General features: G+C 33.2%; 2 protein-coding genes across 2 annotated transcripts; both read right to left on the bottom strand.

The window, feature by feature from the left end:
• Window positions 1-3,009: 3,009 nt before the first annotated feature.
• Window positions 3,010-3,607, bottom strand: LOC122602900 (splicing factor 3B subunit 6-like protein). Its single transcript, XM_043775512.1, has one exon. The coding sequence runs from the start codon at window positions 3,525-3,527 to the stop codon at window positions 3,144-3,146; it is 384 nt and encodes a 127-aa protein (XP_043631447.1). The 5' UTR covers window positions 3,528-3,607; the 3' UTR covers window positions 3,010-3,143.
• A 6,217-nt stretch (window positions 3,608-9,824) lies between these two features.
• LOC122602951 lies at window positions 9,825-19,897 on the bottom strand. The gene is made up of 19 exons (XM_043775564.1): window positions 17,408-19,897; window positions 17,119-17,187; window positions 16,841-17,039; window positions 16,562-16,646; window positions 15,673-15,795; window positions 15,150-15,218; window positions 14,741-14,822; window positions 14,601-14,660; window positions 14,406-14,458; window positions 14,158-14,324; window positions 13,375-13,543; window positions 12,506-12,563; window positions 12,367-12,423; window positions 12,034-12,279; window positions 11,750-11,811; window positions 10,993-11,049; window positions 10,781-10,874; window positions 10,462-10,602; window positions 9,825-10,317 (listed from the first exon to the last, which is right to left on the bottom strand). The coding sequence occupies exons 1-19, from the start codon at window positions 19,574-19,576 to the stop codon at window positions 10,231-10,233; spliced, it is 4,047 nt and encodes a 1,348-aa protein (XP_043631499.1). The 5' UTR covers window positions 19,577-19,897; the 3' UTR covers window positions 9,825-10,230.
• Window positions 19,898-27,068: the final 7,171 nt, after the last annotated feature.

Below are 27,068 nucleotides of genomic sequence, written 5' to 3'. Positions count from 1 at the left end.
TATTGTAAAAGACAACATACCTTTTATATTAAGCTAGTTGTTGTGTTGCTGGTCATGGCTGCAAGACTTGGGAAATCATCGCATGATCTTCTTGCTTGACTTTATTTTACATTATTTACGTTTACGTGTTAGAAAGGCGTTTTAAGCTTAGCTTGGAAATCATCGCATGATCTTTTTGCTTTTGTTTTGTTATATCTCGAAAGAATCTACTCATCCTTTAAAGAAATTCTGAGATGTTTAGTTGTATATGCAATGCGTCATACGTAAAAACTGAAATGCTACCTAATTTTGGCCCAAATCGGCTGGTGGGAACAATTTCAAATTGTTTACTCATACATACATGAATCTTTAGGAGACTATGAATATGCCAAAGAAAACTACAAAAAAATAGTACAGAAACGACCATTTTGATTGACCATTTATTAGAAACGTACAATAATCATTTATTAGCAACCATGTACACTGTCCCCGACATCGAAGGGTTCAACCATAATCTCAAGAGGTTGATTATTAACACATGTTTTACATCTTGCAACAATACCTTTCATGGTCAAGATGAGCGTATCATCCAAGACAGGGGCATACCCACTCGTCGTGTTTAGATTGAATAAGCTTGGAATTTGCTCAAATATTTGGTGTACAATCAATCAATAAAACGTTGTACTCAAACTGCCATATGAAAGCTTTGTATATATGCAGGCAACAAAACTTCGGCAATTGCAAGTCTCAATGATTCTCTAAGGTGTGGGTCAGGAAAATTACGTTGACGTTGTCTTTTTTATGAAGCTCCTTAAATTGAAGATAAAAAATACTTAACCTAAAAATATAAAATGAGCCCGCCCATCGAATCGAGATTTAACATCGAAATTTTGTATATTTCAGAAAATCTGTGATCCTGGATTCATGGGAAGAGATCAGGTTTTTTTTTTCAAGAGTGAAAATAAAAAGGTTTTAGTCATAAATTTTGAAAACTGATATAAATTACAAAACTTAACCATAATTAGATGGGTATGTAATAGGGATGAGGTGGATAACCCACATCACCTTCCACGTAAGTTTGTAGAATTTAGTTTGTAAAAAGTTTGTAAGTGTAGCATTACTTTTATAATAAATGTACAACCATTTATAAGCTTTCAACAAGCTTTCAACACATGATGTGTAATGAATATAAAACATTTTGGGTATATATAATTAAAGAAAACGAAGAGGGGCATATATCAAATTAGCTTATTAAAAAAAGCCAATCAACAAAAGCAATCGGCTCGTCATTTTTGAAATATATCCATCTCTTTTCTTCTCAACCTCATTTCTGCATCAATACCATTTCCCTCCAAAGTTTCTATGCTAACAAAAGTATTTATGCTTATTAAAAAGATTATATTATATTAATCCACAGAATATTACAATACAAACCCTAGAAAACCGTCCATCCATAGTCAAAACATAAAGCAATAATAATAACTGACTGACTCACTTATTAATGTATCTGAACGTTGTTGCTGCTATAGGTGATTTAGCGCATAGCTAAGCTTAAGTATCGGACTGAAGACTTTGAAGATGCTGTGAACAGGGGTGCCCTATCATCCAAATTTAACGAGGTTTGCTTCTATCTTACCAGAATTTTAGTTTAATTTTTCTGATAGGCCAAACGGGCAGCTCTAACGCCCCCACCCCCACGGGAGAGATCTATTTCACCGAGGCTGGACTGAAGACGGTACATGGGCACACGGATCATATACCCATTAAGTTGTTCTTGATGCTGACATGGTTCTGTTTCTTATTTGATCTTTTATTTTCAGCTAGAGCGCATTAGAACTCTGGAACAGTTCTTGATAAAGCATAGCAAGTATTATGTAGACCCTCATCGTGCCACAGAAGAGGGGAGAGACACCATTGAGCATTTAGTACAATTTGTTCCCTAAACCATCATCCTTCTTCAAACATCTTGTTTATTATCATGCATTAGATAGCTGCTATTCAGTGTTACTACGTTTTTATTCCTAGTTGGTGTTGAGCTAACTATAGTGCAAATTCGTATCCGTTGAACGATGGCCCTTCCACAAGGCACCGTCGGATCACTAAATGTGTTAAACACCAATTTAGCTTAAAGGGGAATGGGTCAAATGGGCTGGAAGTCAACCAAAATTTACAGTTAATGCATACAAAGAAACTTTTATATTCAAGGATGGGGTCAATGGCTTAGGTCTTAGGAGGGGTGTTGCCCTAAGGTTGGCCCAAGTGGCCGAGCCTACAGCAAGGTATGCGCCCTCGCGTGTCACCTACTACTGTTATATTATTGTTGCTAAACCATAAGTAACACATTGACTTTGTGGTACAACTGAACCCATCCGGGCCACCCAAACCCATCACTTGACCCACCCATCTTGAGACTGCTTTGAAACTGTAACTTTTATCTGCAGGTTCGTAATTTTCTTAAAACCTGTAAAGAACAGATCAACATTCTACAAACTGGCATAACAAACGACGAATTAAATTCGAAGGACAGGCTTGGAATAAGTGGCGACAGTGCTAATGCCGATACTGTTGCACAGAAACATGGAGTGATATGTTTAATTTTTCTTGAACATCAGTTTATCCATATTTAGGTAGTATTTGGAACTTCGTCTACGCCTTTCAAAATATAATTCTGATATTGCATAATAATTGGATTCCTAACATTGTATAAAAGCTTCTACTGCAACAATCAAAATTTGAAGTAAAGGCACTACACCACACACTTACTTGCTAGTTTGTAAGGCTGTCAAGCGTTAACAAGTCAAGCCTTTATCAATCTACTCGAGCTTAAACTCAAGCTGGGTCAAACAATGAGTCAAGTTTAAGCTTAAATCGGCTCGTTGACAGCCCCTACCTACTTGTTCTGAAATGGTAGCTTAATACTATTTACTTCAAACTATCTGGAAATCACAGGTTTTTCCAATACAAGCATAAGCACTTCCTAATAATATATACAGTAATTAATTAAAACAAAAAAAAAACACTTATCTAGAATTCAGAAAACAAGATTATATCATATCATAAATCCATCCAAATTCCAGAATATTACAAAATACAAACCCTAGAATTCCATCCATCCATAATCAAAACATAACAATAACAATAATAAAAATAGTTAACTGAATGACTCACTTATTAAGATCTTTAGCAGTGACACCATATTTCTCCTGAAGCTTAGTAAGTTGTTCTTCGTTCTTCTTCTGATCTGATTTCTTACTCATCTTCGCCTGTTGATAATACAACACGATCAGATACCTGTTCGCCACGTTAAATCCAGATAAATGATCCACCGCTGTTTTCGCATCATATATATCTTCGTAAACCACAAAAGCAGTGCCACGTGTATCCTTGTTCGTTCCTAAACGTATCTGTCGAATGGCGCCGTATTTTCCGAAAATATCGTACATCTCTTCTGAGGTGATGTTGAATGGTAAGTTGCGTACGTATAGAACACGGTTTACTTCCGGTGGTAGCCTTGTGTTGCTCTTTCGTAAGCTGATTGTCGCCGCCATTCGAAAATTTTAGTATTAGGGTTTCAAACTTCGCTAATTTGGGGGTTTTTCGCTCTTTATAAACGAGGATCTGGAATATATTTGGTTTTTAAGGTAACTAGATTATAACCCGCGTGACCTATAAAAAATTTACACGTATAAAAAGCTAGCATAGTGGTATAATAAATACTTAAAAGCTATTAAAAATAACAGAATAATAAATGAAATAAGAATAATGAAAATAAACCATTTGTTTTTTTCATAAATCAACCATGATATAAATATAATTTCAAAGACTAAGGTTTGACAGTGCTTTCTCATCCACCTGACAAGTGTTTTTTAGTTTTATGAAGTATTACAAATGATTATATTTTTGAAGATTACAACGTACGCTTTTTCGCAGTTAAATACGTATAGTATAAAAAGTTATGAGGATTCACAGTATCCACAAAATAATTTGATGCACAAATAGTAGTGGTTTTGTATAAGCCCTATGATCCACAAGCATGTAATCTCCATCTCCTTTATTGAAGCCATAGCGAAGTTATTGATTTCCCTAAACGCCCCCTTCATTAAAAGGACACTCGAATGGGACAATTTTTGGGTTGTACTTATACGTTTGCTTCCAAAGTAAGACAACTTTAACCCAGATGTTCTAAGATTCCTTGGATGCATCGATGTCAGTCATTCTAGCGAACACAACTTGACCTGCCATGATATTGTATATAGTGATATGGAAGCAAATATGTATTTTTTTATGCTAATGCGTAGTTGATGTATAATATTCACACATTTTTCATATCACGATAATGACTCTTTGTCACAATATCTTCTATGAGCTTATTCAAATGATACACTATAAACAATAACAACCCTATTTTTCAACCTTAATCATATATAATCAAGTGTGTATAGTTATACTTCATAACATAAGGTTAATTTAAACCATAATCAAATACAAAATTATTTGTTATTAAATATTTGTAAGAAAATCAAATACGAAAAATAAACTATAATGAAAAATGGATCATCAAAATAAAATTAAAAGAAAAAATAGATGATGATGTGAATCAAAAAGGGTATAAAAAACTTAGACATATTAATTTTGACATGATTAGGAGAATATTAATTAATAATATATATTGTTGGAACGTTTAATTCATAGCTGAAGTACTAAAAAAGTATTTGATTAAAGATTGAGTTAATGATGATGTCATCATCTTGATCTAAGGGTGAAGAAATAAGAAATAAATTTAATAAAGGGTCAAGATTAATCCATTTTTGAATTAAGGGTTATCTTTTAGTATTTATTAAAAATGGAAATTATGATTTACCTTTTATAGATAAAAAAGGATGTTGAGAATAGATGGTTCAAATTTAAAACATAGGATGATGATCCGACGGTGGTAGATGAGTTAGTGACGTGTAAGGTTAGGATTTTTTCCCATTAAGGCCGGTGCTTATAGCACCTTCTTCCATGCGTCCTCACAAGCCCAAGACGCCGACGCCTATAGGCCTTAATCGTCTGGAAGTCTGCGTCTTATGTGTTGTTCTTGGCCAAGAAGTTCACGGACGCTACATGTGGGTCCATTTTGTACCGTTTGATTGTTGTTTTTTTTCTTTCTCAACGTTCCAATTTAATTTTCCTTATTTAAACTCTAACAATTTCTTAACTTCACAACCAATTCAAATCACAAAACAATTTCTTTCAACTCTTTTTTATCCTCCTCAAACCATTCAATTTCAAGATGGCAAAACAAGTGTGGACTGAATCCGAAGATCTTTTGTTATGCAAGTGTTGGATACAAGTTTCTGAAATGGTTAACCTAGCACCCCAAAAATCTACTTGGACCAACATATGTGAAAACTTCAACGAACGCACCACTGAAGGTCCACGGAGTGTATCTCAAATACTAGGTCACTTCAATAAGATTCGCAATGAATGTAACCAGTTTCAGGCAATTTATACGAGGTTGAATGCCCAGGTTCATTCTGATGAGTTGCTCTATGCAACGACGCATCGGGAGTACCGCGAGAATTATGGAAAGGATTTTAGATACGAGCATTGTTTCAGGGAGTTTATCACGGTTCCCCACTTTCGTTTTCATTAAGTCTGGTTTATGTATTCTAATAATTAAGTCTGTTTTTGTGTATTTTGATTTAAGTGTGTTTTATGTATTTTATTTAAGTTTGTTTTATGTATTGTAATGTGTACTTTGTATTTTAATAAAAACAGACTTTTATTCATAATTTAAAACACTACAAACTTATTAAATAGAAACATACAACATAATAATTCATAGAACACATTATTAAAAAACAAACTTATTTCTTCATCTCATAGACTGCTCTGGCATTCGGGATGAACTCGTTGAAGGTGAAAACTGCATTAGCAAGTTGAATTTTGTCGTACTTCCCCTGCAAATAAGTGAAGTATTGACACTCAAGCTCAGTACAATGCCCGGTTTGTATATAACGGATTTGTTCTTGACACCATTTCTTTTTGGCTACCAGTTTTAGACCAATTTCAACAATTTCGTCTTTGAACATTTCGTGGTCGAGGATATCAACCATGATACTGTCATTCACTTGATCGACAGTCATTGGTGGTTTATGGTTACATGATCGACAAACATTTGATGAGGAAGCCATTTAAGATGTATAAGAGTTTGAGAGTTGATAAGAAATATCTGATAAGGAGCCAATATTTATAGCTGAACAAAAAGACGCTCCTCCAACTTTCAAAATTTAAAATATTTACACAATCAGTCCCTCCAACGTTCGAATTCAAAATATTTACAGTTTTAGTCTCTCAAACAGCCAAAAATTCAAAAACAATTACACTTTTAGTCCCTAAACGGCTAGTTGGATTGCCAGGTTATAAATACCAACCCATAGCACAATTCAGTTGCATCCTCAGACCCATTTTCATTATTGTACAAACTCACTCACTCTTTCTAACCAAATGGCGTCCTCATCATCAAACAAGAATGTTAATCGACCTCGTTTGACCGAACAAGAGATGAAAACACGAATCATGGTTGATATCAAAGATGATACCCTCCTTCAAACTGAACTCTCTAACCAAATGAGTTACCTACGGGAGAAAAGGCGACAATGCGAGCATCAGCTTGAGGCACTGCAAGCACCAGGTCGCAAGGTCTCGAAGCACGAAGAGACATATTCTATGTTTCTGGAGGATGAGATCAATAAGATAAAGAGGCTGGTCGATGACGTTTTTAACGTTGGTCACACGTTGGGTGACCAGTGCACCTAGGCCGAATCGTATCACGACAACTGCGAGGAAGGCAAAAGTACTTGGGAAGTCAAATGTCCGCAATACGACAAGTGGTGGGAAAACGAAAACGCTTACCGTAGCTTAGGGAAAATGTCAATCAAAGATGATGAAGAGTAATTTTAATGATTATCTATTTCGTTTTTTTTAATCAAGTACTATGTTTTTTTATATTTTGTGTTGTCTTTTATTTTTAAGTAATGTAATTTGTGTGTTATTATAAAAATGTGTTTTTTATTATATTTGAATGGTGTTTTGTTAATTAAATAAATGATAAAAGAATTCATGATGTGCCGAAGAAGTTCTGAAGAAGTTGTCCTTATAAACAGTGAGTATCCTGAGTAGAGTCCTGGATTATGTGATGCTGATGTGGCACTGAAGAAGTTTCAGGAAGTTCAGTGCTATAAGCACAAGCCTAAAGGCGGTTAGCACGAGGAACTTGACGATATGTGGTTAAGTGGTTTCTTTCTTTGCGGGAAAGCAAAGATTTTTTCATACCGACCTTCTTTTTTGGTAATTTATTTATTTTTATACGAGAGCAAGCCGCATGGTGCGGGGGTGAGATGGTGGGGTGATAGTTTATAGAGTGTGCTAGCCAAATGTCTTAGCTGTGCGAGCTCCGCCCTCGAATTTAAAAATTCGTCGAAAGTATATCGAATGACATCTCTAATGAAAGAGGATGAAATTTTAAGAACACCCATATAATTTTTATAAATTTATAAGTTTGTGAGATAAAAGATTTTGAATGAATTGGAGGAATAAATGATTTATGTAGGAGAGAGAAAAAAGATGATTGGTTGAGATTTGAGGAGAGAGAAAAGATGTTTGGTAATATAGAATTGATAGAAGAGACATTTTAAGAAAGTAAATGTTGAAATTTAAAATGTTAGACAGGGAAAATCTGCTTTATAATATAATATAGATATAGATATATATATATAATACATCACCCGGACGTTTCCCCGGGAAACATTATATATTGTGTTTGGTATAATGTAAAATTTATAATATGTTTTCAAAAACATTTTGTAATTTGAAAAATAAATTGACATTAATCTTTTAATAATATAACAAACTTATAAAATGATTCTTTCGGATATGATTGAACGCATATATTCGAAAGTACCGACTTTCGTCATATAAGTATATATTATGGGAAAATGATAAATCTTCCTAATATATCCACTTGTTAACACATGTAATCCATTAATTCTTTTTTCTAATCTCACCTCCTGATTTTTTACATGTCACGATCCTATTAATTAGAAGGATTTTTAGGCTAACTAATTAGGAGGATTGATATTACCCTATATTATGTGATGACATATTATTAAATATTGAAAGAAATTAGTATGATAAACAAAAATGACACCAAAAGATAAAATGTCAGAAAATAGAAAACAAATTCAAAAGCTTTTTTTATTACGAATCGTGCGATAACTTTTTTTGTTTTTACGTAGCATATTAGTAACTTTTTGGTTTAGGTTAATTGTTTCCTTAAAATGATTTTAACAGTAAATATGTTAATACGTTGTTATATTATAGCTTTAAAAAAATTCCGAATCAACGCGCGAGTTTATTTTCTTGTTATATATTACATTTTAGGACACGCTTAGCTATAGTATACTTTTGAGTTTTCTAATTTTTACCACAAAGCTTTTGGGTTTATCAACTTTGGCTTGAGTTTACTAATTTTTACCACAAAGCTTTGGGTTAATCAACTTTGGCCACCAAAAATATTTCTTATTTTCTACCCTCTATATAAATTTTTAGAGGTTTTAATTTTTACTATCAAACTTTTAGATTTTTTAACTTTAGTCACCTATTTTTTCTATTTATTTTTATATTTTATCCATTATAATAAATTGTAGGTGTTTTTAACTTTGATCACCAAAATTTTAGGTAATGCTAAATGTACGTTTGCATAAGGCGTCGTCCATAGTGATAGTGATAGTGGTGTGGTGATGGCGGCGACGGCGACTGTTGTGGTTTATTACTGTAACATTAATTGATGTAAAAGATCAATGATAGTGTAATATTTTAAAAGTTGATTGATACATTTTGAATAGGCTTTTACACCCCATTTTCAATTTTCATGCTGTAATTTTTAAAATTTACTATATGTTTTTATAATATACTTTTATCGTTTATATGTATCAACCACTTAATACACGTTACAAATTTTACATATCGTTAATTTTTACCGGGGCAATGCCCGGATAATATACTAGTTTGATACATAACAGTTTTTATAATTTTAAAAATTATCGAACATTATGTAGCGTTGATCATTTTGATTAATTCATAATGTGTTCTTCGAGTGTTCTAATTGTGTATGTATATTCTTTTATGATAAAATGTATTATTCTATTTAACTCTTAACTCTTATGAGTCTCGGATAAATCTATCATATAAAAAATTTAAGACATACTACATTCACTAGATAAATTTCTATCATGTTATATTTCAGTTGGCTTTAAACTAGAAAACCAAGTAGAAAATCATCCTGTTTTGTATATCTTACAATTGCAATCAAGTTATAATTTTAGTCAACATCATATAAAACATCTACTAGGCTTATATAAAATTACTAGTTCAACAGTTTCACATTATAGTCGCCACAAACCATCAAACACTAGTAATCATACTTTTCAGTTTAGAAAGTTTTTGCATTTAACAATCAGTATATTCTAAATTGTACAAAACACGGTTTTCTGATCATACTTTTACTTTAATATTCGTTCTACTCAAACATACTTCAAAATAATATACATTTTTAGAAAAATATATAAATTGAGAAAATAAAATAAAATAAAGGAGTAATTAAAAGATCATTTTCTGACAAGTCAATAACTCATCAACACCTCTACCATTTTAGAAAAGGGAAAGGCCAAACGTAATTGCCTTTCATTAAAACCTTTGTAGCCTGTTTGGCATTGGAATAAAAACTTGAGCTTCAAAAAATAAAAAGTCAGAAGCGAATATACAGTTCATTTGCAACAATAGAGTTATAGAGCTAAGTATGGGCTTAATCAAAAGCCTAGTGGCTGCCATCTGATTTAAAAAACAATCGTCAGAAAACAAACTCGAAAACCCTTTAATTTTAAAGGACAAACTACCACATGCATGTACAACAAAAAAGGTTCACATGCAACGCTGCAACTCGAACCCTATTATCATCCTGTTTATTTGCACCGCCCATCATTCCAGGTTACATCATGGGAAATTGGGAAAGGAACAAAGCTCGTTTTATAATTCACTATAAACTACTAGAATCTCCTATAAAAACTAAGAAAATGTTGTATATTTATGTACGCTTAAATAAGATACTGACTGACGCATTGCTCGCCATCTGTCTGGAGTCTGGTCGTCTGGATAAAACTCGTAAGCAGCAGCTAGAGTTTGGATGGCAGAAAACTAAAAAAAATATTACAATGTAATACGACACAATCTCTTCTCTAGCATAGATGTTCCCTTAAATACAGTGAGCTGGATGTCCCTCGCATACTGTGTATACTGGATGCATACAAGTTAGAAAAATGTTAAGCTACAAGTAATGATTGTAAATATATAAACAACTTAATTATCAACGACAAACCCCAGATCAAAGAATTATTGTCACTACATGATATATCATATATATACAAGTATACAACTTACCCGCTCATCACTCATCTTTCTGAAGCCCAATTTCTTAGTCCATATTGATTCAGCTTCTTCGGCAGCAGGAAGCACAAGGAGTTCAACATCCAGTGACAGGAGTAACTCCTCAATACAATAAAAGAGAGCTTGAAAATAACCCTACAGGCAACAGAATATCAAAACTTATTTTTGATGGCAGTTAAAAAGTATCTTCAACTAAAACAACAAATGCAGAGTAGCCTTTCAAAACAAAAAAAAAAAAAAAAAACAAGAACAAATTTGGGAAAAGATAATGTCAACAACTCATCAAACATCAAAATCTGGCTGAAGCACTCACCTTGCCTTGGTGTTGTCTACTTGTAGCCACCAGTGGGAGCTCGGCTACCTCCCGTCCAAAAACTCTAAGAAGACCCGCAGACACAACTACCGACCTGCACAAGTTGGTCAACAAGAAATCAGAATGGCAAGCCGTAAAAATAAATAAAACTAGACAACAAAATGGAAGACTGGGAAAAGTAGAAGGGGATTAAAAGTTCTAAATGAACCTACCCCACCATCAGAACAACACAATATATTCCTCCAAACTCTTGCCCAGATATATTTCTCCTGCAATAGATACATAAATTCCCGTTGAAAAAAAAGAAGATACGTAAATTCTCAAGCAAACTACATTGAAGCAAGTCATACTATATAATGGTTTATGAAGCCTCTATGTTTAATTAACTAGCCCTTCCATATGAACCAGCCTCCATCCTGTTTATAACTCCCCAAATTCACTAATGTCCACTGAAACAATAATACTACTGATAAATAGTAACATCGGTTGGTATCATCTATTCTTAATATGGCTAACTTTAGTTGATATAATTATACAATATACATTACCTTTATTTTCAAAAATGATATCGATATCAAACTATCATGCATTACATGCTGGGTGATGTTCGTTAGAGAATTTTAAATAAAAAATTTCCAATTCATATCCAGTCTTGAAAAATACAAAGTAGGTTTGAAACCAAAAGATATAATCATATAGCTTTTGGGGGGAAGGACTGAGTACAAGCAACGCATGAAACGTAGGGAGTTATTTTCATATAACCTACCACTAACACATCTATAGATAGTAACTATAACATAGCTTATAAACTAATATAAGGAATTAACAGTAAAAAAAATGGTTGAGAGCCGGAATGAAATTTTTCAAAACTTAAATGTTAATACTTAATACTGGCACCGCTGAAATTTTTCAAAACTTAAATGTTAATACTAAACCACAAAAGAACATGCACGGCATAAGTCAACTTACCCATATACCATTACAGGTATTAGATCACGGCCACATGTTGCAACAATGGGATCAAAGCATTCCTGCAAATGCATATCACATAAGGTAAGCAAACAAATGATGAATCGTAATTGGAACCACCAAAACTCGTATAATTACACAATGTCAGCTATGAAGCCACACTACTGAAAAAAATTTTAGAAACTATCCATATGGTTAAAAGTTAACAGTAAGCAACTATCTGAAAAACCAGCATAACTGCATTGAATATACATGGAGAACTCCAAATGATGATAAAAACAAACCCGGAAAATAGCAGCCGCCCTTGACAACAGTGGTAGATGTTCAGGATAACGACTTCTTCCACTTAACATCCGAAATCTAATTTCTGTTGGAGCTCCACCAGTTACTCTTTTCTCTATATGTTTCTTGTTTATTAAACTCATAAGTGAACCTGAAATGACAGCTGCTCCATTGACAACCACGTCTTGAATAGCACCATGGATCATGTTACAATGATCGCAACAAAACCATTTATCTGATGGAAGTGCCTGGTTGAAACTTAAAGTATTAGGTTTAGCTTTTGGCTGCCTGTATATAGATCATATGTTCATATACAACATCTATTTGTAGCTTACCTTCAAATCGCATACCCCACTTTCTCTTAGGCAACCAACATGGTACTCCTTCTCGCACTAGGCAGAATCAAACACAAATGATAAATAGCAGAAAAATAAAAGAATATAGCACAAAAGATAATCAAAGTATCAAACATACTTGATCACATAGCATTATTGTTCGATCGTCAAAGTCAGCAACACTGAAATCATGGGCCCTATTAGAGACATAAAACCAATATTTAATACAATCTATATAAAAGTGAGAACATTTGTAACAAATTGCCTATAAAATAAATTAGTTAAATAAGAGTTATGATCTAATGAAGAAAAGCAGACATTATTTGACATAAAGGATCATCCAGAAAACCACTTGTAATTCTAGATACATACTTTTAAGTAAAAAAAGAAAAAGTCTGTACACCCAAACTATCCTGATTTTCCATGCCACGGTAAAATTTAATACAAGATAAATATTCAAAACACACTGCATAATACTAAGAAGTATTTTCTATTGATAACACACTGCATAACTCCCATTTGAAGTTTCAAAATGATAGAGTTACATGTGTGCAAGAGTTAGGACTTGAGATGACCACTCCATGTTAGACTCTATTGCATCTAAAAACATATAAATTGAACCTACTTATCATAGCTGTAACATGGTTGGGGAATAGTTTTCATAGAGCTAAGGAGTGTTGATATGTCATACATATCATTTTTTATTGATTGTTGAGAAAATCTGCAAGGATGGCCTATTGGTTAGAAAATCCTTTATCTACCATGTCAAATAAGTCAACAACGCTCACCCATGACTTAGCGTGATTAGAGTTTTACTATACACCTTGTTAACTAAATTAACTTTCCTGCTGCATAGAAGCCTATAAAAGCAACATCTACCTTCGAACGGATTAAACCTCAAGAACATGAATATCATCAGCATAGAATATTACGAGTATATGACCATCACATTAGCACATGAACATAAGAATAATGGCCAGAGGAAAAAAATATCCAACGTCCACAAACCTGCAAATAACACAACCACCAGTTTCGTATTCTCTAGATTTAACAACCCGTGTCAGTCTGATAACAAACGGCCTAGACTCTTCGCCAGTTTTTCTACCAGAACCAATACTATCTCTACAATACAGACAGTACCAAACTTCAGAAGGAGCACCCTCCAGTCCCAAACAAGCTGCAAGCAAGAAGCTATAGATATTAGTTCAACTTTCGTAAGAGTATACTATTTAGCAATGAATGAATGTGGAACTATCTATATTGGTTTCAAACTGATTGAAGAGCGGGAGAAGTACAGAATTAACGTGCCCCCTCTTGCAAGGAAACTAACATGCATTTTAATGTACTTACAAAAGAGCTGTCACTACAGATCAAATACTTGCATAAAACGAAAAAGTCATCATAATTAGATGTTATTGCCAATTGTCAACCACTCACAGATGTAAAATAGTTATAACGAGAAAAGGAAAACCCAGCGTGCTTATTGCTATAGACATGTCTGTATAAAAGATGTCAAACATAGTGCACATAACATTAGTGTGCAACGGTGCATACACAGAATATGGAGAGACAGAACCATCTAGCATGTACATTTACACACAATACATAAGTTTTTGCATCTGTCAACAATCAAAGATATTACTTTATATGAGAATGAAAAATACATCTTATTGATAAGGGATAAAAGATAAATATCGAAGATGACACCTTTTGGTATGCAAAATGTTAACAAGATATAAACAAGATCAAATAAGAATGCCACAATATTTCTATGAACAGATAGTATGCCACCTGTATGAAAAGCACGAGGGCATCCATCACACATAACTAGTTCTCCTCTATCTCCACAAACTGCACACATATCATCACTGTTGCTGGTTGCGATACTTTGACCATTTGCCAGCAGTGTGGCTATATCATGGAGAGCTAGCCCGTTAGGAGTGTAAATATGGCGATACCTGCAAGTGAATACGGCAATTAGATTGACATAGGGCACACAAAAAATACTATAGGAGTTTGCTTCCAAAAAAATAACTCACGGTTGACGTTTGGCGGCCCATCCAGCATGAGCTTCAAACTGGGAAGGACTGATCTGTTGAAGAAGATTGTATATTAATGTCATAAACAGGCATGCTCACACCATATGAGATATAAAGAGTGAAGAATGGACAAAATTTGGCATTGCTCAACAGAATATGGAATACAAGCGAGTATAAGCAATAACTTGGCATTACCTCGGAGTCACAATGGCTACAAACTATACCAATCCCTTGCTTGTAACCGTCAAGTATTTTCTGCAAAATTAATATATGTGTCCTTTAACTAACAAAACATTAACATCAAAACTCAAAGTATTTGATTTGAAAATTTTCACCTTCCCTCTTGCATAATAAGCCAATTGAGTCCCATCAGGAAGTCCATTTGGCATAAATAATAAGCGGTGCAAATCAATATCCCTGTCATCATACAAAAGAGATAGTCAGATATGTGAATATGATAAGGCAAAATAATAAGAGCAATAAGGAACAAGTTACTACTGGCCTCCATTTGAATGTGACGGATGGGTCAAGTGAAAGCAAACCAAATGTAAGAAAAGTATTAGTTTTACATGTGGCAAGCCAATGGACTTGGGTACTAGATGGCACAAGTTATATCACCAGATAAGATTTTTTTTTTAAAAAAAAAGGTGGCTGGAATGAAGCAGTGTCTAGCAGCAATTCATGATTCTGTCTGTATGAAACTTCAAAAACATACAAGGTTATGGGGGAACAAGTAGACTCTACCTTTTCCTATTGCTTCTTTCAGCATTTCGTTTACTTTCAGCAGTAGTGCTACATATGTGCAACTTTGGCCTGCAATATAGATGTGAAATCAGCTATAAGAGAGATATGTATGCAAAAAAAAGAACATAGAGAAATCATCTATAAGGTGTGGCTTTATTTGCTAATGCAAAGCAAAAAGAAAAAAATAAGAGCAGGAGTGAGCAAGCGCAGCGTTTATCATTGTTTATGAACAGAAATATTCAAATAGGAGAAGAGGAATCTAGAAGATTGACACAAAAGATGTATAAAGCTCTATTTAACAATACATTTCATGTTCCAATACAAATTGTATACTTCTCACTTTCTCAGTGTCAATCTCTCTCCTCTTCCATTAGCATCCCTTAACTCCAACAGATTCCATGTACACATGCATGTATAGACATCGATGCATATATGTATAGTACGTATAGACATGTGTGCATATGCATCGATGTCTACATGCATGTGTAATGTCACAAAAATAAAGATAACATAAAAAACATACTTCTTAAACGGGCGTTTCTGCTCTTTCATGGCCTCGTTAACAAATGCTTGGGGTTCCAAAGCAAAACTCTTAGGATAACAATAGTAAGGGCTAGAACCATCTTCTCTTGTATCGTTGGTGCAGCTAAAGAAAGAAAAAATAAAAACTTTACTACGTTGATAATCTATGAAATTCTCATTCCCATCTAAAGTCAATTATTATAGTACAACAGTAATCAAAATCAAATACAACACATCACGGATGTGAGCAAGAAGTCGCAAATGTCATTCAACCCAGTATCCTAAAGCAGACAGGAAGTAGAATGTAGATATTCATGTTTCCGCCATTCAGTTATAATATGGATCCTTTAAAATGGGTCAATGAAAGTCAATAGTCAACAGGAAGTCAAAGTTTATGGAAAGGTAAAGGTAGTAAAGTTACACGGGTCTTGTAATAATTGGTTGTATCATTTCATAGATCGTAATAAGAAGTCAAGTCTGTAGTAATATAAGCAGTTGTTATCACTAAAAAAAATTACCATTTGCTTCCAATATGTCCTCAAGCCAATTAGCACTCAATCGAGGTTGCTCCTCAATTGACATTAACCACAAGTTATGTTGGTGATCACGCATCAAATCCAACATTGATAAGTCTCAAGTTTATCACATTAACAGACATTGATAGAAATTCTAGCATATATTATATACAAATGTGTGTGTAAAGATGCATATGCACACAAATGCTAATAAACAAGGTGTCATATGTAGTCCAACTATTAAGAGTAAAGTAAATACAACTTTTCGTGATGCAAAAACACCAGCAACTCTTTTAGTTCTATTCACCATTCCCCTAAACCCGGAAACACTAAAGAAAAGGAAGGTACAATTGATATACAAGGGATGGCCTGCACCTTGAAGTTGAATGGTACAAGTTCATAAGCTTCATATAATGGCTGCTTTTAGTCTTAATCTTGTCCACGTTTCTTTCGAGATTTCCTGGAGATTATAAGAAAATGCAAATAGAATTGACATAACAAGGAGATGTAGTAACTTAAGTAGTTCAGTATCTAAAAGAACATATTCTTCACTGTCATAATCATTATTTCCGCATCCGTTACATCAAATATATATTTATTATAAACCATATATCCTATATTTATTATAAATAGGAATTATGCCAGCACTGTCACCTTTCCAAACTTTGAGGAGTTCATCATTGACAGCGGAACCAGCTACGTTTTTTATCACTTTGTCTACTGTGCTGATAGGAGCAGTCTTCATTGCCTGAATTATACTGTATATAGGTTTACCATTCTCCATATATATGTGATTATTGGGGTGCCTGGTTTTTCCACCAGCATGCTGCTCGAACTCTTGAGCACGAAGAACCTAATTGCATCACTCAACCATTTAGTAAAATAGCAATCCAAATTCAATAGTACCATTATGAAGCACCTGAAAAACTTACACGCGAAAAATTGCAAGTTGCACACCCACATAGATAGCCACAATCCTTAACAAGTCCAATAAGCTCCCCCTGATTTCATGTACATGAATATAAAAGTGCCAATTTCAGTTACGTTAAAAGTGGCGGCGCAGCTTGTTGCCCGTTTGCCTATAATTTCTATGTAAATTACAATATCTATGAATGAAAGATGGTTCGATTTAAAACTGAAAAAAAGAATTTTGCTGAAAACACTATTACATAGAGATTCATCTTGCCGTTACACAAAAAAAAACATAGAGATGCATCTTACCGCAGCAGAAATATATTTCACTTTTGCTCCATCAAGAATCCCAGTTGATAAGAGCCTTTTGACAGTAGTAGGATAACTATCAGAAACAACCTTACCAGGCATCACTTCCTTATTAGTAGGATATAAAAAAGAATCATCAAATTCATGCAGCCCTTGCTCGCTAATATGGGTTAACCGAGGTGCTTTACAAGTCCCATTATTCCAAGTGTTGCCTATTTCCTTCACAGCAGAAGACAATTGACCATTACAGTCTTCCTTCCGTTTGCTGAACTTGAAAGTAATTTTCCTAACTCCAGAAGAAGTTACAGCATCCTTTGGAACCTCAAGTACAACATGTGATGTTGACACTGTACCAGATGTATCATTCGTACCATGATCCTCCTGGCCCGAGCTTCCCTCGCTGCTTGAGTTACCAGAACAAGCAGATGTAATTTCACCACAAACGGCTTGGCCTTTCATAATTAGTTTTTCATCTGGTTGGCTATTAACAGTCTGAAATCCTGAAGAATTGTCCCGTGGAGATACATCGGGATTTGAAACCTCAGAACATATATCATCATTCGAAGCCTCTTTCACCTCTTGCTTGTTGAAAGGAGCTATTATTATTATCTCATTTTGACACTCCTTAACAGAGGCAGAAAGCTCCATTTCAGTATCATTCAAGACCTGGGGTGTCTGCTTTATAACAAAAGGCTCTATTCCAATATCATTTGAAAATTGTGTTACATGCTTAGTTCCACAAACCTCTAATTCAATCTCAATCGGACATTCTTTGACCGTTACAGAAGGCACTGTGTTACCCTCACTCATATCCCCCATTTGTTGCATGTTGCCACAAGCCTCTATTTCCATCTCACCCGGACATTCTTTAACATATTTCTGGACAGAAGGTTTTGTGACACTCTCATTTAAAGTCTCAGTCGGTCGGATCTTACCACAAGCCTCTGTGTCCATCTCACTTGGAAATCCGTTTACAAATTGATAAACAGACGGCTCTGGTTCAATCTTATTCAAAGCCTCTGTCAGTTGCATCTTCCGACAAGCCTCCATTTCCACCTCAATTGGACATACTTTGACAGGTTTATGAGCACGGGCCTCTGTAAACCTCTCATTCAAAGCCTCTGTCAGATGCATATTGCCACAAGCCTCTATTTCCATCTCACTGGGACAATCTTTGATAACTTGCTGAGAATAAGGCTCTGTATCTGTGGGTTGCATCTTATCACAAGCTTCTGTTTCTATCTCACTCATACAATCTTTGACAGGTTGCGAAGAACAACGCTCTGTAACACTCTCATTCAAAGCCTTTATAGGTTGCACCCTGCCATAAACATCCATTTCCATCTCGCTCGATAATTCTTTAATAGGTTTACTCTCATTCAAAGCCTCGGCCAGTTGTATCTTGCCACAAGCCTCAGTATCCTTCTCACTGGTGCATTCTTGGACAGGTTGCTGCTGAGCAGAAGTCTCTGTGGCACTCCCATTTAATGCCTCTGTCAGTTGTATCTCGCCATAAGCCTCCAATTCCATCTCACTTGGACATTCTTTGACAGTCTGCTTGATAGAGGGCTCTAGTTCTTTCTCACTTCCAGCCCCTGTTGTCTGACAAGCCTCCAATTTCCTCTTACTGGAACATTCTTTAACAGTCTGCTTAATAAACGGCTCAAATTCAACATCACTTTTAACCCCCGTTGTTTGCATCCTACAACAAGGTTCTACGTTGACGTCACTTTCAGCCACTGTTTTCTGATTCCTGGCATGAAGCTCTAGTTCTATCTCTTTCAAGCACTCCTTGACAGGCTGCTCAACAATAACCTCTGTTTCCATCTCATTTAAAACCTCCAACGAATGCTTCTCACCAGAAGAATCTCGTTCAATGTCATACAAACCACCATTAACATGCTGCTCAACAGATGGATCCGCACCAACAGAATTTAAACTATATGTTGCCTGCGCAATTTCACATTCATGTTCTTTTATGGTCTGCTCAACACACGGATTCACATCATCCTCAATCGAACCCTCTTTCACGTGTTTCTTAGCCAACGGCTCCATATCAGAATCACCCGTCACCCACCGGTTATCACGCCTCTGCTGCTTTTTATTACTTTCAATCTCCCCAACATTACTCACCACCGCCATCGCCACACACACCTCACCTTCTCCCATCCGAAACACCGCCTCCTCTACAAAAATTCAAACACCATTCCAAATATCAACAAACAACCAAGCAAAACCCTAATTCCTTAATAATTATTATTCAAAAACCCTCACTTCACCCCTTCCAAACAACCGAATTATGATAACTCGACCTCAGTTCACCATTTATTCAACAGAAATGTAGAATTAGTCACTCTTAACACTATATTCACCAATCAAATTATCAATTTCCGAATTTAATCACCTGAAATTCAATCCTCAAGAACCACTTATTTCTAATACATAAATTCACACAACGTAAAAAAGAACTTCCAAAATCACAATTGAATCTCAATCTCGATCCTTCAGATATGTACAAACAATATCATGTAAGTAATTTGTTATTATTATAATCATAGATCATGTACATATATATATATGTAAAAATAAATCAATAATCAAATATATATATATATACACAGCAAAGATATATATATAAATATAATTAGAAAGGTAAACTAACCGTGGAAGAAGAATTTGAAAAATTAGGGTTTTATTTTTGATTTTTGTATATAGGTTTGTGTTTTTTATTGAATCCGAAAAAAGCGAGGCAAACGAATGAAACTGAAATTTTGTTCGCGGGAGACGATATGAAAGGCACGAGAAGAGGGGGGTATTGTAGGGTGTGGGGGAGGATAGGGATATATGTGTGGGTCCTATATAGAGTGAGCTAATTAGAAGGTGCCACGTGGTGATCACTGGATGGTTTTGATATAATGAAGGGGTAATGGACGGTTGAGATTATGGGAATGTCCGTGTCGTTGCGTAGATTTGGTGTACGAGTACACACGTAAGATCTAGCATTCGTAAAAAAAAAATGGTTTTTGGTTGTTTGAAAAAGTATAAATTGCGACAGAAATTCACTGAATTACGAGTGCTGTAACAGTCCCACATCTCAAGTAGCACTATTCTGGTCCACCTTTCCTTATTTCTTGATTTCTTTATAGTTTTATTCTTTTGTGTTCTATTCTATTAATTCATCTTACAACTCACATCATTATTTGGATATCACCATATTAGATGCCGTATATTTTTTCTTTCAGTTTTTTTTTTTTCTTTTACTTTTATATTCTCAACAAATATATTGAAAACTTTTACTCACTGTTAATTTTTCTTTGTTTTCTATTTTTAATTTTCTTGTACAAACTAAATGTATGTATTCTATATTGCAAGATTTTTCTCAATACTTTTAGTTTTATTCAGGTTATTTCTTGGCTTTTTTCACATTTTTTTCTTTTTTGAATTTTCAAATAGGTTTAACGCAAATAGATTACCATAAGAAAACCGTATCAATACGACAACTAAAGCCCCGCAGAACGGGGCCCCAATCTTGCTAGTTTTTTTCTTAAACGGGTTCGTTTTAAAGAAATTTTAATAATTTCCAATTTAAATTTAAATTCTTATTATCAAAAATTAAAAAAAAGGAAAGAAATACATATATTAATGCTCGAATATGTTTAGAATATAACTAGAAAATGTGAACTTTGGTGAGGAAACAAACATTCTTAATTTCTTATAACTAAACCATTGGCAAATATTTTTCTTTGTGTGGGTCATATTTCAACAAGAACTTGATGAGTCGATCCATCTACACATTTCGTTTTTATTGTTAATTCCGGGGTTATTTCAAATATTGCTTGACATAGATGATAGTTGGGATTGTGAGACACATGATATTGTTTACTATTTCTTCAAATTTTAATAGGAATCTATTTTGTAAGTTGATATCAAATTTAATCGTTTTAACTTTCGATAGTTGGTGGTTCAAATGTTCAATCATTGAAATAGTTTAAACAATAAGTTGGTATAAATACACTTGGAGAATAAAATTGTGAAGAAAAAACTTTTACATGTCAAAAATGTAAACTTAGAACTTTAAACCATGATTAATCCTATTTCAATCCATATAGTACTTATATCTTTCGTGATTTATTGTTTCTATGTTATCATCTTTCGATCATATTTCAATAATTGGGATTAGGTGATTTTGTGTACTTTTGATCTAATTGATTTAACAATAAAGTGTCCTATATAGTTACATAGCAAGTCATACGGATCATAATTTAGAAGAAATAATAATTTATATCAAAATGGTGAGTACTTGAGTTTTTTTCAGGAAAAAAAAAAAGAAATGAATATAAATAATTTCAAAACTAAACATGTTCTTGAGTTTATTTAAAGGAAAAAATAAATGATTACTAATGAAAATGATGGAAGGTTTAGTTGTATTTTGTTCAAAAATTTTCCAATTCAAATTTGGAGTGATTTAAAAGGAAAGAAATTAACTCTCAATCATTTTTTTTTCTTTTAATGAACAAACTTTAAAACTCACCTACATTTTTACTTATGAACTCACTCACTTTATAAATTAAAATATATTACCTTTATAGATTATACATCTATCCATAGAGTGATACAACAACTTAAAATGATATATGATGTATACAAATTATGTTTTCTCAACAAACATTTTATCCACACAAAATTTTGTCTCGCAAAAAAAATAATAATTATACACATAAGTAATTTTTAGTGGTTCATTGTAGTACTCAACATAATTTCAATTACAAAAGTATAGTTAATATTTATGTAGTTTCTCGACCTTAATTTGAACAGTACTATGACCTTAGTTTTAAACTATACAATACCTTTTATGTACACTGAAAATTAATTGTGTAATTGAACATAAGTAAAAGATGAAATTTGCTATATAGAAAATAAGTAATATTAAGGTCTTTGCTCTTCGCCTATACCCAACGAAAAATGATCCTAGAATAGGCTTTTTCTTTTCTTTTTTACATAAATTGTTATAACCGATAACATTTTTTTTTTATTCTTACAGCCAACGTGACTTGACTTGACTTATGTCATGTCATTATTCCATCTTGCATAGTTTACAAACACAAAGTATTGTTACCAACATATAACATATTACATATTGTATACCTAACAGTCCCAAAGCATTAAAACTTAAAAGCATAAACATAATTGTTTAAAAACATAAACTCAGTGTTATCATCATTATCATCAAACTGTCATTTTGTAATAAATGGATTTCCGACCATCCCTAAAAAGATTTGATATAGAAAATATTGGTTGACATGATTTTAAAAATTTGTCTAATTATACCCGAGTTTGACTAAAGTTGGTCGAGTTTTGAGCCCATACAAAAGCATATGATCCAGTGCCGAAGCTATAAAATTTTTAGTAGAAGGTCAGGATCTAAATTTCTTTTTCCCTAACCCTATTTTTCGGGTAAATCGAGGGTCGAAACCGAGTATATCAAAACTTTTCTACACGAAAACAATATACCCCTAAATAAAAAAAAATTTGGGGGTCGGGCGCCCCCTCCGGCCCCCTAATAGCTGCCCATGATATAATCCCCTTGGTTGGTGTTTAAGTTTCAATTCCTCTCACAGAGAGTCCAAGTTTTACAACATTGTATAATTCATTAATTCCAACATTTTTATATATTTTAGTAACTCATTCAAAACCACTTAATATAACAAAATCAAGACTTTTAAGGTAAAACGCTATTAAAAACTACAAATTATCATAAATATACATATGACTATTAAGATACGGTATAATATGATGTCAATTAAAAGATTTAATCCTGATTATGACATTTTTGTGAATTTGATGAGTGCACACGTACATGTAGATAAAGGATAAACAACAATAAACAAGTGGTTACCGATAGCGTAATGTACCATTTTCGTAGGTGCTTGCATCAAATGTGGTTCTAACTTTGATGTAATTAAGACCAAGAATAAATAGATGCTTTTTATGTAGAATTTTGGAATTAAAGTTGACGAGAGATGTTGATACATGGGATTTTGAAGGTAGACGGAGTAAAAACGATGAAAGATTCAACTTAATGTCGAACCCTAAATATCATTTATGCATAGAGGGCAAAAAGGTAATAAATTCAAGCTTTAAAGTTATTCTTTATGCTTTATAAAACCAACACAAATAACATGTCCAATAGATAACTAGATTATGGAGTTCGATCACATTAAACGAAAGAGGATTACCCTGTTCACATTAAACGGATTTTTTATTTTACATGAAGTGGGTGGACACCAGAACTCATATATACACAACCTCATCGAAATATTCATGTGGTCATTTTCTTACCTCCAGAAACGTTTTTAAGATATTAAAATCTTAGAATGTTTGACCACTATGACACTATATTAATAGTTATAGTCATCATTGTGTTCACATTTGTATACTTAATTATCAATATAACACGTTAATATGTCACACTTATTAAGTGATTTTTTTCTCACCTCTAGCTTATTGTCACATCAAATTTTATATTTTCAAGAATCACCCCTCGCACTAAAAAACCTTTTCCTTAAAAAAAAACAATTTTTTCTATTACACAATATTCTCCCCGATCCCACTTGATTGCGTCGATTAGTCGGTACACTTCATATTTTAAGAAACGAAAATAAATGGAAAAGGTCAACATGGTTGGTAGCATTAGCTTCCGCATCGATGACTCCCTTCTATTACTATGACCATCCTAAAGCATTCTATTTCTACTTTTTTAAGTATAAGATTAGAAATATCATTTTTTCCTTAATCTATCAACATTCTTAACAACTAAAAGTCTAAAACATGTTCTTTACCTAAATATGCCTTTAATAAATAAATTTACATTATTTATCATTTAAGTTATAAAATAACTAAATTAAACTTTTTATGTAAACTATATTTATATCAATAACCTACACTATTTGCAGTCATCGCCGCCACCAATTATCGCCGCCACCACTACATTGTTGTTGTTACCACCATCACCGTCGTATTATGCGGACATTCGTCTAGTAATGGAAATACGTATACCATTTATGTTTTTCACTTTTACTCGTCTTAAATGTATCGTTTAAGGAAATTTATTTTTATGCAACATTATCAAGAATTTAGGCTTTGTAACTCAATTATCTTTAAAGTATAAAATAATTTTTATTTTGCAGCAGCTAATATTTTCTATAGTCCCTTATAAAGCAACTTGTCTTCTCCTATTTAGAAAACTTCAGCACTTTTTATACCCAACATACCCTTAGACTTAAACAACTATAATATCTTTACTCCTATACTCCTTTTTTAAACTAATAACCACCCCTCTATCGCTACCGTCTGCTGTCGTTACTCATCACCGCCACCATCACCTCCGCCACCAACTACCGCCGCATTAGTTATGCGGGTACTCCTATAGTTTTTTTTGAAGACCATCTAATATATTTGAAGGACTAATTGCTAAAAGAAATGGGAATTTTTTTTTCTTGCCAATAAAAGGGTAGACCTAAATTTGCATCACTAAAGTGAGTAATCAATAAAAAAAAAACTAACTAATGGGTAATGTGATAAAGTCAGAATCTTTTTGTTGGCATGGCAGCCCCGAGGATGTCCACATCTGCGTCATTTTTTCCTATTGGCTAACTTTTCTCCCCGACAAATTTTTCGGATAAAAGTTTATGGTCTTTTCTTTTCTTAATACTCGTACTAATTTATCTTTAATTTTATTTTTTTATAATATTATGTATGTTAACTTTTATTGATTATATAATCATTTTTTCCTCTTTCTTTTTATGTTTATATTTGAATTGAAATATATGTATATATATACGAAAGCAAGTACCCGCGCGTTGCGGCGGTGAGATAGTGGTGGTGATACCTAGGTCATAGAATGTGATAGGTTATAGGAATTGATATGTCATAGAGTATGACAGTCAAATGTCTTAGCCGTACGGGCTCCGCCCTCGGATTTAAAAATTTGTCGAAAGTATATCAAATGACATCTCTAATGAAAGAGCATGAAATTTTAAGAACACCCATACAATTTTTATAATTTATCGACGTATGATTTTTGAGATAAAAGATTTTGAATGAATTGGAGAAATAAATGATTTATGGATGAGAGAGAAAAAAGATGATTGGTTGAGATTTGAAAAGAGAGAAAATGTATTATGGTTATTTTAGATAAATATAGAATAGATGAGAGGGGTGTTTTGGGGATGTACTTAAAATCAATATTGAAAATTTCAACTCAATGTTGAAAATCTGGAAGGAATCTGCTTTATAATATGGTATATATATATATACACACACATATACTAGCATGATATCCGCACGTTGTAGCAGATATAATAGTATAAGCTTGTGTGTGAATGATGTGTGTGAAATCGTGTAAGGAAGCCAGTGTATGTGGGAAAAAAAAAAGAGGTTTGATGACTATCATGTTTTAGATATAAGATTGTTTTTCATAGGGGTGGTAGTTTAGACATTTCCCCATCTTTTAACATGAGGATTATTTTTTTTATTATATTGTATAAAAGTATATAAGTATATTTGTGTAAATATATCATTTGTTATACACGTTGATAGCTTGTGTAAAATCAAAAACTAAATAAATAAAAAATTATAAAAACTTAGGTATATACTAATTTGGTAGACTTGTTTTTTAAGACAGTAATCAACGGTCAATCAATGGCATTGAGGTAATTTAATATTATTTGATGCAAATTAATAGCATAAAATATTTGTTGTTAAAATTTTTTGCGTATATATATATAGTGAAAAGTTATTTTGAGAACCTTTTTTTTGCGATAACTTTTGAAAACTTTTTAAATTAAACCCAACCGATGATTATTCTTTACATGAAAATTGTTTTTTATTATTTTCTAAATTACTTATGTGTAATTTTGAAGTTTATAATTGTGTGGAGGCATGAATTATCATCCGTTATACAATTATGTGGAGATTTCAGATTTGAATTCTTGATCACATGTGCACGATGTGATCGACTTGCATATATGTGATCATAGCAATACTCGTGCACATGTGATCAAGAATTCAAATCTTCACATAATGGTATAACGGATGATAATCCGTGCTCCACACAATTATAAACTTCAAAATGACACATAAGTTATTCAAAAAACTATCAAAAAACAATTTTCATGTAATAAACAATCATCGGTTAGACTTGATTTAAAAAGTTCTCAAAAATTATCGCAAAAAAAGGTTCTCAAAATAACTTTACCCTATATATAGATTTCATTATAATGTATCTAATTTAACATTCCATCCACCCTCTTGCAACATTAAATTTTTGATAACGCTCAAATACCTTATAATTTATTATTAATTTTAGCCACCATCTACTTAAAACCCAATACCCTTAAACTAAAACATTTTTTCAAACTATATTCATAAACATATTATACGAAAGTCACATCTTTTTCCATTGAGACTTTTTGTTTTTTTAGACAGAGACCAACGCTCAATCAATGGCATTGAGGTAATTTAGTATTATTTGATGCAAATTAATAGCATAAAATACTTGTTAAAATTTTTTGCGTATATATATATATATATATATATAGGGTAACATTCTGGTGAGAACAGTCTTAAAATAAGAACAGTGAGAATACTTAAAAAACATCAT

The sequence above is a fragment of the Erigeron canadensis genome, chromosome 6 (genome assembly GCF_010389155.1).
Source record: "Erigeron canadensis isolate Cc75 chromosome 6, C_canadensis_v1, whole genome shotgun sequence".
Classification (NCBI taxonomy): domain Eukaryota; kingdom Viridiplantae; phylum Streptophyta; class Magnoliopsida; order Asterales; family Asteraceae; genus Erigeron; species Erigeron canadensis.
This window is presented reverse-complemented; position numbering and strand designations above follow the sequence as displayed.